The 20,971-nt window shown below is 41.0% G+C and overlaps 1 protein-coding gene across 2 annotated transcripts in view; it reads right to left on the bottom strand.

Annotated features, from left to right (window-relative positions):
• Positions 1-20,971, bottom strand: part of ITSN2 (intersectin 2) — a 1,173,023-nt gene that overhangs the window by 747,240 nt on the left and 404,812 nt on the right. For both annotated transcript variants that reach the window (XM_085610587.1, XM_085610588.1), the window contains exon 7: positions 6,016-6,112. In XM_085610587.1, coding sequence (XP_085466713.1) covers positions 6,016-6,112 — 97 coding nt within the window. The remainder of the gene's footprint in view (positions 1-6,015; positions 6,113-20,971) is intronic.

The raw sequence follows: 20,971 nt of genomic DNA, 5'->3' as shown, positions 1-20,971 counted from the left end.
TAAAAAAAAGAGATTTTGGGGGTGAGCCAGAGCTTTCCTGAATGCTACTAGAGAAGTTGTCCGATTTCCTTGTGTGTGTTGATCTATTTCTCTTTCTCTCACTGGCTTCAGGGAATCTCCTTTGGATCTCAAAGGGAAGAGTGGTTCAAAAAAGAGAGGATGGAAAGAGTCTGTCAGTCAGGGAATGAAGATTAGCGGTAGATCCCTATACCATTACAGAAGACCTTTGGAATATACAACACGCTTGTGAAAGGAAGGAGGGATCAAGGCACAGCTCTGAAACGTAGGGGCAATTTCTGCTCCCTTCATACTTGATTCTACCTTAGCTGTGTGGACAGACAAGCTTTGTGGGAAAGGCCAATTGTCTTTAAAGCTTTAAAGGAATGTCTGCAACACCATCCTATCTGCAAGATTTAGTGAATGATTAGCTTTGGCTGAGTACCTCTGTGTGAGGTGAAACCCTCTCTGCTGAAACTAGACAAACCCCCAAAACTCAGGCTGGAGGAATATACATTTGTAGACCACTAGCCTTAAATGGGGTGGCTTCCACAGATCAAGGTCCCAGAATCCCCTTTGGAACTGCCACCAATGCCATACAAGGTGTCTGATGCCAGGAACAAACCATTGTGAGTTTATAGACTAAATGAAAAGAGATCAATTAATGATAAAAACAGTAAAAGCTTTCAGGAGCATTTATCGAATGAAGATGTGTGTCTGAAAAAGGCTATTGAAATATCCTTGGTCATGAAAATGTAGCAAATTACACCAGAGACAAATTGATGCCCGCTACAGGGGATGGGCGATGGGAGGTGCAGAAAGGGGGTGGGTAATTTAAAACCAATGAAACAAGTAAACAGGGTAGATATACGAAGGGTGAAAGCTTGGAGAATCAAGGTATTCTTAGTTTTAGGTGAGGCTGTACATTTCATGCAGGTATTGTAAATATTTATGCAACATGGTCACAAGTCCAATGAAAAGGGGCAATTTTCACAATGGTGTAAGTCTGTCATTGGAAGCAAATGTGTGAATGTTATGGTGATCAATGGGGTGCATGTAGATGTAGAGTAGGACGTTATTTACGTTCAGTTGAAAAGAGCAGCAACAATGCCTCCCCCCATTCTGCAAATTGACGATTAATGGTGACAAATCAAAGTTGATGACAGACTCTGGGGTTCCCAATAAAATCATTGAAGGATGTGTATGGCATGCGTGTTAAGGGCGACCCTCCCTAACAGCGACTCGCAGTGATATGAGAGTAATGATTTGCGGCTGGAATGCAGTCGCAAAACATTCACATTTTACAGCCTACTTCAAGTAGGTGGTAACCCATTAGCCAATGGGAAGAGGTCCCGAAGGAACCCCTTCCCCTTTGTGAATGGTACTAAAAACGTTTTTTTAAGAGCAGGCTGTGGTTCAATGGACCACTGCCTAATCCTAAAAAATGAAGAGCAAACTTTTCATTTTTGAAACGCATCCCGTTTGCCTTTAAGGCAAGCCAGATGCATTATTAAAAAAACAAATTCTTTCATTTAAAAGCTATCACACACATGGTGGTGTCCTGATCCCAGCAGGCCACCATCCCTGTGATTAGCGACTCCCAATTGGTCGCAAATTGCGACTTACCTCATGAATATTAATGAGGAAGGTCAATATGTGACCAACTGGGAATCGAAAACCGTGTTAAACACACCCTAGTCATTAGCTGTTTGCGATTACCTGTTAGCGAATCGTAAAAATTAGTTGTTAGGTAATCGCAAACCTGAATCTATGTACATCTGGCCCATTATATCCAGGACATTAAGTGTGATGGAGATCACCTATTCAGTAATAGAGCAGGAGGCTAGAATGTCTAGGTGTGGTGTTCATCATTTCAGTCTTCTTGTGGGTTAATGAATTACCCTTCCGACAGACCACAAGTATGTATGTATGTATGTATTTGATTCTTATTAAGCGCGACTGTCACCCCAAGGGTATCCTGGCGCTGAGACCCCATTAAACCATCGGAAGAATGTTTACATTGCCCTTGGGAACAGATAGGTCTTAAGGTCCCTTTTAAAGGAAAGCAGATCTTGATTACCCCTCAACACTAGAGGAAGGGAGTTCCATAGTGAGGCGGCCGTGTAGCTAAAAGCGCGTCCACCTATCCTTACTCTAGTGATCCTTGGGATCCGCACCAAAAACGCCGATGAGGATCTCAGAGGCCGGGCAGCTTGGTACCATGAGAACAGGCCCTGGAGTGGAATTGGTCCAAGTCCATGCAACGCCTTGAATACAAGACATGCCGCCTTGAACACGATCCTCTGTTGTATCGGCAGCCAGTGTAGATCCGCTAGGGCTGCAGAGGAGGAAGCAGAGCGTGGGCGCGATAAAGCCAGTTTCGCCGCCATGTTCTGGATCCTCTGCAACTTAAGGATCAGGAACTAGAAGTAGTGCGTCGCAGTAGTCTAATCTACTGAGTATAATACTACGCACCACCTCTGCTCTAAAACCTTGGGGGAGTATTGGCAAGATTTTGCGTAAGGCACGAAGCAGGCCCATGCAAGTCGCTACGGTCTTATTTACGGAACCATCCAGCTGTAGGTCCGGTTCGAATACCACTCCTAAATTACGAGCCGATTTAGCTCCTGCCACAGAGCCAGGAATAGAAGGTGGCCAAAAATCATCCGGCAACGCACGGGGGAGGCGGTCAGGAGAGCAGTGGAGAACCTCCGTTTTGGACCCATTGAACTGAAGTGAGTTAGTTCGCAGCCATTCGGCTGTAGCTGACATACAACGATGAAAGGTGTCTTTCGAAACCGACTCACTACCCTCAAATGAAAAAATCAGTTGAGTGTCATCGGCATAATTGATGACTGATATGCCGAATGACTTAATCAGTACTATAAGGGGTCGAAGATATAAATTAAACAGGATCGGGCTAATCACCGACCCTTGAGGAACTCCCTGATTCACCTGTCGAGTGGCTGATCGAAATGGTGGTAAAGCCACCGCTTGCTGTCTGTCACTGAGATAAGACGTTAACCAATCTAAAGCTAAATTGGTTACTCCCGCACTATGGAGATGCTCCAGGAGAACCGCATGGTCCACCGTGTCGAACGCGGCCGACATATCCAGCAGCACCAGGAAAACTGACCTGCCTCTGTCGACACGCGTTCGTAGATCATCTAACACGGTAACCAATGCGGTCTCAGTACCATGTGCCGGCCTAAAGCCATACTGAGCTGTATCCAGGCAGGAGTTTAGTTCCAGATAGTTGGACAAGGCTTTTGTGACCCATCTCTCGAGGACCTTTATTACAAAAGGTAAGAGCGAGATGGGCCTATAGTTAGCTGGACATGATGGATCTAAAGAAGCCTTCTTTAATAGTGGAGTTACTATTGCCACTTTCCAGCTAACTGGAACTGTCGCCGTCATCAGTGACTGACAGCAGATGGAATATAGTGGAGGGAACAGCTCATCCTGAAATGCCTTCCAGATCTTATGAGGCATTGGATCCAATGGTGAGCCCGAAGTAATTGATCAGAGTGGCATTACTGACTGCAAGAAAATTGTTGTAGGATGGAGTATGTTCCATGAACAAATAATACTTATGCTGATTCTTTGTACTGCTTACCAACTGAAGCTGGGAGGCGGATAGGAACGCCATAGCAGTGGAGAAGTGTGATGATAATGAGGAATGTTACTGTATATCAAGTTGAAGAAGTAATGAACGGTGCTTTAACAGAGCATGAATGGGTGCAGCGGTTGAAAGAGTATCAGGTTTTGATAAAGATTATACAATATAATACGACAGATTTTTCTCAAGCTGAGTACGGAAAAGGATGTGTATGATCATGTGTCTTACAAACTAATGGTGGACAATAATATAGTCTGGATTGTTGCTGGTGTCATGTGGAATGAGATGTGTTAGTATTCGTCCTTGAAGGCCATTTCCACGTGAGGGCTGCAAAGTAACAAATACATAAGAACTTTTGATGGCCGGCCCTAGACAATGCCAAAAATCATTTTGTGTGACATGGGGTAAGTCACATGTGACAATTCTGTGTCCAGTTAAATCTGTAGAAACTCAAAACCCCTTTGGAGCAAATAGTCCTAGATGTGAGAAAGATGATTTTGTGGTACTTTGTGGTACTCCCAACTACCGCAAATAACCAGTCAAAAAGGCAGTAGATATTCATTCAGTAATTAATTCAGGATGAAAGCATTACCGATAAAGGCACCTGGATGGTGTCTGAGGAAATAGAGCAATTTTTAAAGTCAAGTGAAGCAAGGCGCAATAAAACCTGGTTGTGCCATCTCAGAAGCAATGGGGTAGTTGGTTGCTTTAATAAGGTGATATGCTTATTTTCAGCTAACTTTACTTTAACAATTAACTTGAATGAAAACCCCTACAGATTTGTTGTGTGCTGTACACACCACATCGCTAATCAGAACTGCTGGAGCAACCTCTATGCGGGGTAGAGTGTCTGAATAAAGGGTGGAGAAGCAGGTATAAGTGAATAATATAAGATACATGGTGCAAGACAAGCAGGTCATCCATCACAGTCGTTGACGGTCTAGGCAAAAAAACATTCTGCAGAATATCTAGTATTCTGGTTTCTGATCCAGATATAGGCAATAAATGCACATTCTGTGAGGATCATCAGTAAAGAGTCAAATTGCCAATGCCTCACAGGCTTTGATGAGGCTTCTTTCTGAAAATCTAAGAACAAAATCATTTTAAGCACATAATCCAGTGGGCAAGGTTAAAGAACTCTGCACACAAAACCTAAGGAATGGTGTAAGAAGAAGTTTATGAAGTGAACAATATGATTTGCCTGAAGAGAGAGAAAAGCTGTGAGATTCTTTCCAGATGACATGCAGTAGAAATCTGTGGTGAGATGCGCTCTGGGAGCGGAGAGGTTCAGGCCAGTCTCATCTCATTTGCTGGCTTCGGGTCTTGATTGCTTTCTGCTATTGTAATGGGAGCCCAATCTCAACAACCGAGAATGGTTCATGCATGTGAATCTATGAAATAAATCACTGCTGGAGAAGTGTAGGACTGTTTGGGAGAAGGCTGTGTGTTAGGAGGTGGTGTGTGAGGAATCTGGGAAAGAGATGGTGGGTATTGGGCATGCTCTCAAATGTCACTTGTTCCCATTATCATTTTGATCTTCTTAACAAAGTATTGTGTGCTTGTTTATTTTTAAATCATTTTGGTTTAATTAATGATAGGTAAAATACATTTTTGGGACTTCAAAAGCGTAAGTAGTATACTAGGTTAGCACAGAATTCTTGGATGGTGTAGCAATATTTATCAGAACTTGTGGTCTTAGAGAGGAAAGGCAAAAACAATAATACAATTTTAATTGCAACTTGAATGTTTTAGAAATTTGATTAAAGAGCAGCGTGTTTATGTCATCATTGAGGTACAAATGTAAAGCATTCCTTCAAGAAGGATAGTATGCATATTGGCATGATAGGGACCCAGAAGGGTAACTGCAGTATATCTTATGATGTAGTAATGCACGCTAACGTAAGTTTGATAATAAAAAAACTAGGATCTACGGATAGGAACAATCACAAAGGTATGCCTTTTAATACCAAAGGGATAGGTGTGCAATTAAAGCAAAAATAGCTTCTGGAGTGACCATGAACCATTTGAATTACATCCATCATTATACCCCAGTTCTTTGAAGGCTACAGCAAGAGTGGTGCAGGAAAGGATGATGCACTACAGTGGTTAGCAGAATAAATTGTAAACATAATGCAAAACAACTATTAGCAAAGTCAATAGGTCTCATCCTACACATGCCATAGAAACAAAACACCAAAAATGATATTCTCCTGGAAGGGACAAACAATAACAGGGAGGAAACCATTGAATCAGGGAAGTGAAACAGATGATAAAGCCATCTAATCACAAGTAAGGGACTGGCCCATAGTCACATTGTATTGTGCACAATAGGTCCTGTACAACAGATAGCTAATGTTTTCTGTAGACAAAATTGCCACTTTTTCGGTAAAATACTATACCTGCTAGAGCCTAAATCGATCAAAGATTGAGCCTTCTGCATATTTGTACTACCAAATCCTCCTGGCATGAGGCTGTAAGAACCTGGAAGAGGCAAAGCTAAAAAAAAAAAAGGTTAATAAATACATGAAAGAGAAAACAAGCCACCAGCATTACAATAATATCTCATTTCACCAAGGAAAAGTCTGGAAAAACATCAAAAAATAGAAAATTATTTCTCATGCCTATTATTGAAGATAGACCCAAAGAACTCTTTAGAGACATGGCCTCTTCCCCCAAATAACACTAGATCACTAGAATAATAATAATCTCTGGAAGCAAAGGTGTTCCGATATTTAAAAATCAGACACACGCTAGTGGCCCATGTAGCCAAAGACACAATAACTGAAGACTCGTTGCCTTTGGAAGATAGAGTGCTGACTGAACCGTTGACCAAAAAAAAACATCTCTGCGATACATAATACATTTATATGCAACTCCCCAGATGTGATAGTTAAGATGAGAACATGCTGGGAGAGGGACACAGGACCCTTCGAAGACGGGGAGTGGGAAGAGGCTCTACAAGCCCCCCAAGAAGTCGCACCGATCATATTAAACGAAGGAAACATTACAAAGGATAGGGAGGGCAAGCACCAATAAGTGTAATAGGGGATGTGGTGAGGTAAGACACTTCATTCATACAATCTGGTACCTGTATGCAGCTCCAACATTTCTTGGGGGACTGTGAGGGACAACCAACATACAGCAACGGCGACAAGAATAGAAAAGGTTTGGAATCCCTATAAACAATACAGGAACATGAATATGAGCTCATAACCTGGGGGAGGAGGCAATGTTACCTGGGAGTGTTGAGGGGGGACGAGAGTTAGAAGGGAATAGGAGGATATCCTGTCAGATTTGTATAGAAAAACAAATATGATTATAAGGAATAAGCGTACACTGTCATATATCGAGAAGAAGATGAATAATAATGGTTGCTTTCTTGTTATACAATTAAAATAATATATTAATTTAAAAAAATCTTTGTAAGGCCTGATCATCTCTGAGGAAATTACAGCTGCCATAAAATCCCTGAAGCCTAATAAGGCTCCGGGCCCAGATGGTTTTACTGGAGAGTTTTACAAAAACTTTACAGCCTTGTTCACGCCCCACTTTGTAAAGCTATTCAATACTTTCATTCAAGCTTAAGAGGTAACACCATCGATGGCGGAGACCTGCATCTCACTTATGCTAAACTAGGGTAAGGATCCCATGCTCTGTTCCTCATATCGACAGATCACATCTATGCAATGATTTTGTCCACAAGGCAAGAGTTTGTCCTACCAGATGTTATCCACCCAGACCATTCGGGATATATTAAAGAAGAGGCAGATGCACGATTAGATACACTATCCACCTTATCAAAAAGACTAAAGAGAAAAATGTTCTGGCAGCCTAAGTGACTCTGGATGCTGAAAAGGTCTTTTTCAGGTGACATGGCCAAAGTGTTAGAACAGATGGGATTTAGCCCAAGAATTAGAGTGAAGGTTATGGCAGGATACAAAGTACCCGCTTTTAGATTAGCTGTAATTGGAGGAACCTCAGAAGCTTTCTCACTGGGGAGGGGTACTCGCCAATGATGTACCCTCTCTCCCCTCCTATTTGTGCACAGCATTGAAACCTTTGCCAGAAAGGTGAGGTGGGAGATGATGTTCATAAAATGATGCTAAATGCTGATGATGTCTTCTTACTGCTCACCTCTCTGTTTAAGTCATGGCCAAGACTCAATGATTTGTTAAATGAACATGTGGAAGTTGCAGGGTTTAAAATTAATGTGTCTAAATCTGAGCTAATGAATCTGAATCTACCACAGAACTGGGAACAATAGCTCAAAGAGCGAGTGTCCTTTAGATGGAAATTGAACTATACCAAATACCTGGGAGTAAATCTCCCATCTGATTTATTAGATGTATAGTGTTACAATTATTCACCCCTACAAGGTATTTGCACAAAATATTGAGTTATAAATATTGAGAGACAGTAATATCAGAAAAGAATATTGTGATACACAAATATTGTGATGCCGACATCGTTGTCAAGAATAAAGTTTTTTAGGTAAGTAATATTGTAAAGATTATCGATGTAGTTAATATCATTTTTAATAAAACAGTTGCAATAAATAGTGTCTTAATTTCTTTAACTTGTTTTTGTTCATATATTAATTTTATGTATTACTACTGCTTGTGTAAATGTTATACATTTGTATAAATATAGTTTGTAATTTTAAGTGATTTAGAATTTTTAATTTAATTGCTAATAGAAATTTATAGTATCGTAGCAGTTGTTGGCTTTGTATGGTTATAGGGTGGAAAGTGACATTAATTATATGTATTATGCAATACTGATTTATTTTACTTATATGTTAGGTGCAGGTTGTTACATTTGTAGGGGTGTAGGGTGGGAAGTTAATCATGTAATCCCTAATTAACAATTCCTATATAAGTTATTATTAATTATTTAATTGATTATTTATGTAAATTGTGTAATAATCATATATGTTTGTTATATTTTAGATGCGGGCTGCTCGGTTTCTAGGAATATAGTGCGGGAATTTGATTCATAATTAACAATTATTTATTATTCCTTATCAATTAAGTACATTATGTGATACTGATTTATTTTTGTTATATTTGAGTTGCGGGTTGCTAGGTTTGTAAGGGTATAGGGTGGGGAGTTAATTAAAACATTATGATTAATGTATAATTAAATATTTAATTATTTATTTGATTAATAATTAATTACATTGAGTAATAAAATATTTAAACTATATTTTAGGGGGGGGGCTGCTGGGTTTGTAGGATTGTAGGTTGGGAAGTTAAATCATAATTAATTACCAATTAATTAATAACTGCTAATAATATATATATAATTGATTATCAATTATGTAAACTGTGATATACTTATTAATTTTAGTTATACTTTAGGTGTGGGTTGCTAAATTTGTAGGGGTGCAGAATTGCAAGTTAATTAAGTAATCATTAAATAACCATTATTTCTGTATTGAAAATTAATTAGATTATTGTTTATGAATTTTGGAAACGGGTTAATAGTACATATATATATATATCCAATTCTGATTACACACAAACGCGCGTAGATGTGTACAAATTTATTAGGAAGTTGAAACTTCAAAAGTTCCACAAATTACAGCCACAAACTCAGATAAATTTAAGTGCAACTACCACCACTCCTAGTACATCAGAACTAGTAGTTGTGGACTATGATCTATTGAAAGACCTACAGAAGTTAACAAGTAGAGCTGAAATCCCACAACGACATGGACAGCAGGGGGTGAAAATGGAAGAACGTACAGGATTGGAATTTCAGGGATCTGGAGCAGTGAATTGGATTAAGCCAGACACACCCTTCAAAGTCAAATCTAAATTCACACCAATTACAGTGAGAGATTCAGTGAGAGATTCAGTGGATGTGTTCAATGAATTAGTTGTGGCTCAAATAAAGAAACTCAACATCACAACCAACAAAGAAAAAAGAAAAATTACAAATCATGAAAGAAAATATGGACAGCTTATGGCTAAACACAAGAAAGAGGGGAACATAGTAATGAGAAATTCAGACAAAGGGGGAAATATAGTGCTTTGGCCCCTACCAGACTATATGACAGAAGCCTATAGTCAATTAAATAATACTGATTGCTATCGCAAAAGTACTCCCCTCATGTATAAAGCCATGCAGGACCAGCTCTATACTAAATTACTGGCATGGAAAAGTTTGGGTTTGCTTAACTTGGAAGAGTTTAAATTCCTAAGAAAGGACCACCCCAAAACTCCCATCATCTATTTCATTCCGAAGGTGCATAAGAACATTGAAAGGCCACCTGGAAGGCCCATCATTGCAGCCTATGATGTGCCTTTAGAAAATCTGTCGAGATGTATAGACTTTTTTTTTGCAGGAACATGTCCACAGTCTGGAGTCATATTTACAGGACACAAGTGACTTCATTCGAAAGATTCGGGATGTGGTTTGGCGAAAAGGATGTGTCCTCGCTCTATACCTGCATCAGAAATTGTGATGGAATAAAGGCGGTGGAACATTTTCCAGCAAGAAGACACATAGAGTACAAGCAGCACAATAGAATGTTGAAGGACATGCTGGTTTTCTGCCTGGAAAATAATTTTTTCTTATTTAAAAAACAAATGTATCAGCAGGTGCAAGGGGTTGCAATGGGGGCCAGCTTCTCCTCCAGCTATGCCTGTATGTTTATGGGCTGGTGGGAGGAGCTGGTCCTGAGAAAGCAGTATGAGCAAATTTACAGTGGGAATGTGGTGTCCTGGCTTAGATATATCGATGATCTTATCCAAAGCCTCAGCCTCCCCCTTTCCGCTCCGAAGCCACCGAGATCATCTGCGGCGTAACCCAGGGCTCATCCCTCAGCCCAACATTGTTCAACATCTACATGGCACCGCTCGCCCACATCGCTCGACTGCATGACCTCAACATCATCTCCTACGCCGACGACACCCAGCTGATCCTCTCCCTCACCAAGGACCCCCTCACCGCCAAAACCAACCTCCACGAAGGAATGAAAGCCGCCGCGGAGTGGATGAAGAACAGCCGACTGAAGCTAAACTCAGACAAGACGAAAGTCCTCATCCTCAGCTCTACCTCCTCGGCCTGGGACGACTCCTGTTGGCCGACCGCACTGGGAACAGCTCCAACACCCACCGACCACACACGCAACCTAGGGTTCATCCTCGACTCTACTTTCTCCATGACAAAGGAGGTCAACGCCGTCTCGTCCTCCTGCTTCAACACCCTCTGCATGCTCCGCAAGATCTACAGGTGGATCCCCACCGAAACAAGAAGAACGGTCACCCAGGTCCTTGTCAGCAGTAGGTTGGACTACGGAAACGCTCTCTATGCAAGAGCCTCAGCCAAACTCCTGAAACGACTCCAGCTCATTCAAAACGCCTCTGCTCGCCTGATCCTCGACATCCCTCGCCGCAGCCACATCACATCCCACCTGAGAGACCTGCACTGGCTCCCTGTCAACAAGAGGATCACCTTCAAGCTCCTCACCCACGCACACAAGGCACTCCACAACACCGGACCAGCATACCTCAACAGACGACTCAGCTTCTGCACCCCCCAACCGCCAACTCCACTCTGCCGACCTCGCCACAGTCCCCCGCATCCGAAGAGCGACCTCCGGTGGCAGATCGTTCTCCCACCTCGCCGCCAAGACCTGGAACACCCTCCCCATCCTCCTACGGCAGACTCAGGACCTGCTAACCTTCAGAAGACTCCTCAAGACATGGCTATTTGAGCAGTAGCAGCATCCCCCTTTCCCCCCCCCCAGCGCCTTGAGACCCTCACGGGTAAGTAGTGCGCTTTACAAATGTCCTGATTGATTAATTGATTGTATGGATTGGTACACAGACAGAAGCCAGAGATTTCATTTCTCGAATTAATGTGAACAATGCTAACCTCGCATTTACATCTTGCATTAGTGACAGTAGTGTTACATTTTTGGATGTAAAAGTTACAGTAAACGATGAAACCTTAACCACTTCCCTATACCGTAAAGAGACAGCGGGTAATACCCTGCTCTATGCATCCAGTGCACATACCCCTCACTTAATCCATAGCATCCCCTATGGAAGATGCTGCGGCTGTGCAGGATTTGTAGCAATGAAAAAGATTTGGAAAAACACCTGATGGATAGTAAGGCACGCTTTTTGCAGCGGGTTACAACACTAAAACCATAGAAGCAGATATCCGTAAATCTAGAGCCTTGGCTAGGGAAGACCTGTTACAGTACAGGAACATTCGCAGGAGTCAACTAATGAAAGTCCAGGGGTTCCTACTGAACCAGTAAGACTCATTTTGACTTTTTCCAGACAGAACAACAACTGCGAAAAATCGTACAATGAAACTGGCCTATATTTAAGGAAGACCCCATTATAGGCATTACTCTTCCCAGATTTCCTGCGATAACACACAGGAAATCAGTTTCAATGGGCAACATTTTAGTGACGAGCAGTCTAGAGGACAAGGAAGTAGGGGGTTGGCTCGCCGAGAGAAAGGGGTTCTTTAAGTGCTCTAACTGTAAAGCATGTCTATATGGAAGCAATAGAACATCTTACTTCACAGCTTTCAGTGAGAAGCCACATATGATCAAACAACACCTTACATGTAGAACCGATTTTGCAGTGTTTTAGAATGCAGCTGCAACTTAGCATACATTGGCAGCACAGAATTGGCGGCACATAAAAGGGTTCTACAACACACTAGGGCGATAATTAACAATGACCCAAATTATCCTGTGGCTAGACATTTTAAAGAGCAACATGGGAGCAACCTAAAACATCTGAAGTACTATGTCATAGAAACAGTCCCACCACAAAGGAGAGGGGGAGACCGAGAAGGAAAGCTGAGACATCTAGAAACGCATTACATTCTTGAGCTAGATACTAAGCAGCCAGGGGGATTGAACACAAATGAGGATCTGCACACTTACTTATAAATATTTTAGCAACATGTCCAAACGGCTATTAGAGAATGACAGCATTGAAGAGATTCTATCCAAACTTATTTGAATTCACTAATGGGTCTTAGATAATTTAAATTAGTTTTATCTTTCACCCGTACATAATTGAATTATTTGAAGTCTGAACATTTGTGCATTTCTTTCAATGAAGTTTTTGATAAAGATGTCTTTTACATAAATAAATTTTTAAGCAATAATTTTTTACTGAGTTTTTAGACTAATGAATTGTATTTATAGGACTATATATGTATTTATTTATTTATTTACACATTTATGGAAACTTATTTATGATTGTGGGAATCATTTGTCCCAGTACAGTAAAACATTAGGCTTTTTTCCCTTGACTTACTTTGCACATTTTGTCTGCAGCACAATGTTTTAAGTTGCCAGAACAGCAAATCATGAGATATTATACTAATATTGTACTGATCTTGGCAACTGGACATGATGTCTTAAATTAGCACTAGCACTTAACATAGGTTGCACAGGTGGGGTATTATTTTATTATATAAGATATTTTAAGCACTTTCTTTCATAAAGTTTACATGAATTGGTACTAACATAGTTCAATATGGAGATGGAACGAGAAATTGCATTTAAGCAAGAAATTTTATAACGACACTTCGTTTTGTTTGAAATAGGATTCCATTTGCCTAATATCTGTTGTTCTATTTTTCTCTGTTCTATTAATTCCAACTGAATATAGGATTGCATGTATACAAGTTTGAATGTATGCATTTATGCAGGAATCATAAGTATTTTTACTATGTCTATTACCAATTTAATGCACTGGCACTTTAAAATGGGGCTTCACGCAAAGCAACGTTGTCATGTGATCAAGGCATGGATCTGCCGAAACGAGTTATGGCGATGTGATGGTGTGTTAATAAAACTAAAAAGCAAGCACTATACCTGGGTCTACGCTCGTTCTGTTCCTGGTCAAGGAGTTTGAAGGCGAGGATTTTGGTATATACATATATATATATATATATATATATATATATATATATATATATATATATACTTTCCACTTCCTCAGTCCTCCGGGACACAAATGCGGCGGTGCACAATACAGGGTCCGAGGAGATCCTGTTAACATAAACGTCTCACCATGTGTATCTCGTACACGAAGGCACTCCTCCCCAAGAACGACACAGCATGTCCAAAGTTCCTTCACAAGATTTTAATGTGCTTCAAGCCAAAGGTTTTACCCATTACAGTTTGTATCTGTGCCTGGTTTCGACTTTGGCGGCCATCTTTGAATGGTAACATGCTTGTAATGTTTACCATTGAAATTCAATCTCAATAAAGTTATACAATTCACAAAGAACAGTACCGAGAACTAAAATTGTTAGTTCACATTTCTGCAAACATATCAGTGTGAGCAATTTACCAATAATAAACAGGTTTGCTTAATCCTCTTTTTTCTTTTTATATATCATTCCCACACTATAAATTCATTGAACCTCGTTCTCAGATTACATTTACATCGTATTATAGGTCTAAAGCCTAAGAGTTCACACCATCTCCATATCCTACCCAAATGGGTAAATATTCCGCAAAATTTAAATAAATAAAGAGGTATCCTATCCCAGTGGTTGGCCTGACCCGATATCTAAAAGGAAAATATCCCTGTAATAATCATTTTTCTATAATGCATAATGTGATTATAGTACCAATTTACACAGTCAATTTGCTTGATTTGATTAACAAGAGTCTAAGAACTGTCCTAAAATAAATCAACTTAAATATTGCTATATCTGTAAACAAAATCACGCCCAAGTGGGCCAGCAATTGATTCTATGCTGCTTGTTCTGACTCTTGTGATTAAGCTTCTTTTTATCACTTTCAATCTTGATCGTTGCCTCTTTCATCCTTTATTCTACGTCTGGGATCACCTGAATATTATAAGTGGAGATAGTAAACAAGACGTCTTGATTGCTATTGCTATTATTCCCCCCTTGAAACCCTATTGGTTTTGTAAGACTTTGCTGCTTTATATTCGAAATGATCAGGTCTCCATTTTCTGATTTCTGAGCATATGTTCTTAACCTCATGTATTATCTCTTGTTAGGCTGCCAGTGATTTAGCTCTGATCTGCTCTACAGTTAAATCTGTATTAATCCTTTTAGTTGGACAACATCGGCGCTATAATTTTAAGAGGACTAGTCTGATTGAATTTTGTCTTGTTTACTATCTCCACTTATAATATTCAGGTGATCCCAGACGTGGCTATGTGTGTGGGAGTTGTCTAAACAGCCCCTTTACATGTTTTTGGGCTTTATATTTTAAAAATCACTCTCAGTGCGAGAGAGAAAATGGCGGCCGCCGCTTCCTGGTTTCGGCCGATTCGAATGTTTACTAAGATCTAAGAGCCAATCAGAATCGTGCTCGCGCACGCCACCGTACGCGTACGGTAAGCGTACCGTAAGCGCACCGTAAGCTGGCTCAGATATATATATTGATTTAAAGGCTATTTTCTCAGAATCTACTGAACAGATTTACACCAAACCTACAAAAGGCACTTCCTTGACCTGAGGACTACCTCTCTGCCAAATTTCTAGTAATTCTGTTCAGCCGTTCGGGCTGTAGCCCTGTCTAAAGGTCCTATGGAAAAATGCATGGGAAAAACGCGTTTTGGGACCCCCCTTTTATCTCAGCCCCCGCTTGACGAATCCCCCCGAGACTTTCAGGGTAGGAGCGGAGCGTAGCGCCCCACCTATTTTGAAAAATTCGCGAGGATTCGTCGACCGGCGCCAAAGTTATTCAAAATAGAATGTTGCGGATTTCCTATGGAAACGTGGTCCTAACTATAACTACCTACTGGCGACCGCCAGTAGGTAATATATATATATATATATATATATATATATATATATATATATATATATATTATATATATAATATATATACTATATTTACCCCTCCTACGTCGTACTTTCTCTACTGTTGCATAAACTAGAGTGGGAATAGTACATCTGTTATTCCCAGACTCCAATACATTTCCTAATATTAGTTAAATATATTATTTGTTTCTGATTTTAATTGTATAGTATTTGTTAATATTTCTATTTATTTTTACATTGCTATAATATTTTCTGTAAATGCCTTTGTTTTTTTAATTTTATTTGTTTGCTAATTTATTTAATGTTTTGGATTTGAAAATATTTTTATTTTGTGCAAATATATATATTTATCATCAACAGCTCCCTCCATCAGGAACCAAAACGGAGAACTCTTATGGGTAAAAAAATATGCATTTATTTCACTCAGCCTTTACAAAATGCATCCGTTCCATTCCGCATGATAAGTTTCAGCGATTCCGTCTTTTTCAAATGCTATTGAAAGTTATTATTGTGCAGGTGATTATGTAGTCCACCTAACTTAAAAGTTGGGACATGACGACATGGAAAGGGGCAGCCACTGGAACTAGCACCATCACTAAGATGAAACATCACTAAGACTAAAATAAGAAATATTAAATTATGGCGGTGTTACGAACGGAAGGGACTACAGCGACATTATAGTCTTTTCTAGGTGGCCCCATTGCAGGAATAAAATATTTAAGATTTACTACTTTACACTATATATACATTAAGAAACAATATTTTTGTATGTTTTTTAATGATATTACTGTGAAACAATATTTTTTTAAAATATTTTTGTAATTACCATTAGCTAGACTGGACTGTGCTAATATCCTCTAATTAGGACTTCGAGAGTAACTAATACAGGAACTCCATGTGGTTTAAAACACAGCAATTCGTCTGGTGTTTAAACTGCCAAAATGGTCCTCTGATTCTCATTACCAGAAGCAATTAGATTGACTTCCAGTGAGCAAGAGAGTTACTTTTGAGGCTTTAACTATTGCACATCAAGCTCGTTACAAAACGGGACCCAAATACTTTAACAACAGTGTTGTATTTACTGCCTTTCTCTTTAATCCTCGTACTTCATTTGTTGTCCCGTCATCACATTCCGCATCAGTGTTCTGTGGAATGTTAAGTGACTGGACAGTTGTTTGTGCAGTCTGGTTTCTACGGCTGCATTTTGCTGTGTCTCATCAATAAAGCTTTTACCACAGCATTCCTTGACTTCTGTTTTTACAATGGCGACGAGTCTTTTCGCGACACAGGTACGGACCATTCCTTTGCCCACGTGAGGAATTATAATTATTTCCATGGATTGGCTACCATTGCAGCACAAGTTTTCTCGTTTTGTTGTGTGAGGAACGAGAGCAGCACAATGTGAGCTACATTTCACGGGCATCGAGAAACATCGAGTGAACTTTACATCGGAAAACATCGAGTGAACTTTACATCGGTAACCGTTTCCTTTTGAATTCGGTCTGTCTGTTGCTAGGCACTTACTTTCTGCCATGTTCCTCTCCAACAGTCTCATTGTGCTCGCTGTGGATTCCTTCTTCGAGCCGAACTGACTGAATTGTGTCTGTTTCAGTTTCGGTCCCTGTACGGAATGACGCTTACACGATCACGTTGTGGCCGCCATTTTAATTATACTTTTGGATCTGTTACTTCAGTTGTGGTCCGTCTCGGTTTCCGTCCCTGAACGGAACAATGCCTCTGTGATCATCCCATCTGTTTACTTCACGTGACCATTGGATCTGTCATTTCACTTCGTTATTACGATCCCGCTAGATTCCATGGTATTTCTTTCCAAGATCTCTGTGACAGTAAGTTACCTGGATTGAATTGACCACAGACTTTAATATGTCTTGTTTTCTTTACCATTTAATTTCTTGTTTTTTTTCATTTTTATTGATCGCGTCTGCTGTGATACGTTTGCACATTTTTTTGGGAAGTAATTTCCTGCAGTCTTTGGTGCACACTAGGGCTCATTTTCTCTGCTCATATTAGAAATTGAGTTCCACATCTTTCATCCTGTTCCTCTTGAGAGGCGTTTTGAGTACAACACCGTTAAAATGCAATTTGACCCCCAGCCAAGTTTTTGCAAACCAAGGGAGAGCCCCCCATTCCGTGGACTAGATGGAAGGAGGAATTTTGCACCTACATGAAAGCCATAGACGGAGAGCTAATGGGTGCAGAGCGTAAAAAACATTTTTCTACATTGTCTGGGGTCAGAGGGTCAAGTTGTTTTAAGGACTTTACCCCAAGCTACTCTTCCGAGTGGCCAAGGCGACATGGATGTTTACAAGGCCATGTTGCGAATGTAACTGAAATTCAAGCCCATCACCAGTGTAGCACTCAGCAGGTTTATATATCATATACGAGGTCCCAAAGAGAAGAAGTCTTTTGATGATTTTTTTACTGCTTTGAGGGGATTGTCTATGCACTGCAATTTCTGTCCCATGTCCGACGAGATGATAAGGGATCAGAGTATTGTGCATGTTAGGAGCAAGAAAACTCCAGAACAGTTGTGGGTTATGGGTGATCCCAAGCTAGCAGAAGCTATTTCCACTGCAAAAGCGATAGAGCAGTCGCAGAAATGGATGTCAGCGGTGAAAAGTGTTGATCATCATGTAAAGGAGGAGGAAGATGTGTGTGCTTTGAAGCATGTTGAAGTTGGGAAGCGGATGGCAGACCCCCGTCCGGACAAGTGGGGAATGAATGTGAGTGGTGCACGTGCGACTGGTGGGGGTTATGCCAAGAGATGGGATAGATATGACAAGGCTAGAAATGACAAGTCTTCTTTACACCAGTGTAACAGGTGTGGCAGTAGTGCACATATGGCATCATTTTCTGGTTGCCCTGCTATTCATAAAGAGCGTGTTGAGTGTGGTCGTATTGGTCTTTTTGCACGTGTGTGCAAAAGCACCAGGGCAAACGTTAATCAGTCTCCTAGAAGAATTTCTTTTACCTCACAGTCGAGTGCCAATAAGTTGGGATATGTATATAGTGATGGGAATGTTTCTGGCAAAGGTATTGTGTTGTCCTTTCTTGGAAGCGAAGTTGTGGCTGTTTCATCTGAACAACCTGTCAAGATGTCTCCCAAGTGTGTGGTAACTGTGTCTGGTGTGGAGTTGGTCCTTATGGTAGATTCTGGGTCCCCTTGGACTATTGTGACTCGTGAGATGTGCCCATCTCAAGTTGTATGTAGCTAAAAAAGGTGTGAATGTTGTAGGCTGGAGAGACCAATATAATTTAGGAATTATTCTAATTCCACGTGATAATGATCCTGTTCAATCGTGTGATGAAGCGGAGTATTCTCATATTTTGTCGATTGAGGAGAATACTAATGGAGATGAGTTGGTACGCCCTTTCAAGAATGTTTTTACGGATAAGTTGGGAAAGTTATGTGATTTCTCTCACAGGATCAAACTCACAACTAATGCTGCTCCTGTTAAGCAGAAACTGCGGGGTGTTCCGATTAATGTGAGAGGCGAGTTGAAGGATGTGTTGGATGGACTTGAGAGAGAGGGGGTCATTGAGTCCATTGAATCTGCTGAATGGGTTTCTCCCATTGTTTTAGCGCGCAAGGCTGATCAACAACTCAGGTTGTGTGGACTTAAGGACATTGAATACTAATATTGTAATTGACTGCTATCCGCTCCCAAACATCAATGGGATGGTGTCAATGGTGGAGGATGTTAACATTTTCTCAACTTTGGACCTCAGATCTGCTCATCACCAGATTGAATTATTGGAAGAGTCCAAGCAACTTACAGCGTTCATTACTCCACAGGGATTGTATAAGTTCACCAGGATGCGTTTCGGCCTAGCTTCTGCCGCTTTGGTGTTCCAAAGAGCTATGTTCCACATTTTCAGAGACATTGACTCTTTTGTTAAATGCTTCCAAGATGACATTTTGATTTTTTCAAAAAAGGTGGAGCAGCACACTTGTCATCTCGTTGAGGTGTGCAGTAGGTTGGAACACTGTGGTTTGACCCTCAAGGAGCGTAAATGCAAATTGTTTAGAAAATATGTAGGGTATTTAGGACACACACTCTCTGGTGATGGAGGTGTACCCAAAATATCTAATGTGGAAGCAATTGTTGGCACTCCCGTCCCCATCAACAAGGAGCAGTTATTGTCCGTTGCTGGTATGTGCAAGTACTACAGTAAGTTTATTCAAAGTTACGCTACCAATATGGAACCTTTGAGAGCATTGTTGAGAAGTAATGTTCCATTTGAATGGTCTCAGGCTCAGCAAGAGGTTTTTGACAATATTAGATGGGACGTTGTGAGTGCTCCTAATTTGAGACCATTTTGCCTGAGCAAGTTGTGCGTTATTACTGTGGATGCCAGTCTGTATGTTGTTGGGGCTGTTGTGTCTCAGAAGTCAGGGAAGGAGGAGTGGAATGTTTCCTTTGCGTCCCGTACTCTGAGTGAAGCAGAACGCAGGTACGCGGTTATTGAAAGAGAATTTCTTGCTTGTGAATGGGCGGTGGAACATTTAAGGAACTATGTGTGGGGCAGCAGGACTGACCATAAACCGTTGGTGAATATTTTGGCTCCTGGTGGTAGATGGAATTCCACTGTGCGCATTGCTAGATTAGCCTCCAAACTCCAAGAATACACATTTTGTGCGGAGTTCGTGCCTGGAAGGAAGAATGTTACAGCGGACTGTTTGTCACGGTTGCCTACCCAGTGGTTCTTGTGAAGTGGGAGAGGTGGACATGGTTGCCAACATTAGTGATGTGGTTGATGGCGAGTTCAGCGGTATTTCTGAGAGTTTGTGGATGCAATGTGAGGAGACAGATGAGTTGTGGAAGGAAGTGAAAAAGTATGTGGTTGAGGGCTGGCCACGGAAAAACGATATCAATGTGAAGTTGGAAGGTATGTACAAAGTGGCTGAGGAGCTCAAAATGGAGGGGAATGAATATGCTACTTACCAGTATGCATCTGTTCTTGGCATGTAGGGCTGCTGACATTCATATCTGTGCATAGATCGCCGCCTAGTGTTGGGTCCGGATGATTGCACATTGTTGTCCTGGAAGAGTCTTCGAAGTATGACGAGATAGGTGGCTCCTCCCCTGGACTACAGTGCGCATGGGCATCCTCTCCATCCTTAGATTGTTTTTCGCCATTGTGGCAGTGATGGAGTAGATACAGTAAGTGATGACCATGCTATACAGTAATTCTGAGTGCTGCAGCCGCTACAGGCGCCGGGGAGGAGGGTGGGCGATATGAATGTCAGCAGCCCTACATGCCAAGAACAGATGCATACTGGTAAGTAGCATATTCAGTTTGAGGCATGTGGGCTGCTGAATTCATATCTGTGCATAGATTATATAGCAGTCCCTCCATTAGCGGCGGCTGCCCGTGCCAGCTGCAGCAGTCTGAAAAAGAGTTTTGAGAACAGCCTGTCCTACAGCTGCCTGCTGTTTTGAGTGTACATCTACACAGTAGTGTTTGGTAAATGTATGTATAGTGGACCATGTGGCTGCTCTACATATTTCCTGTAAAGGAATATTTCCTAGGAAAGCC

This window comes from Triturus cristatus, chromosome 6 (assembly GCF_964204655.1).
Source record: "Triturus cristatus chromosome 6, aTriCri1.1, whole genome shotgun sequence".
Taxonomy (NCBI): domain Eukaryota; kingdom Metazoa; phylum Chordata; class Amphibia; order Caudata; family Salamandridae; genus Triturus; species Triturus cristatus.
Note: the sequence above shows the minus strand (reverse complement) of the source record. Positions and strands in the feature narration are given on the sequence as shown.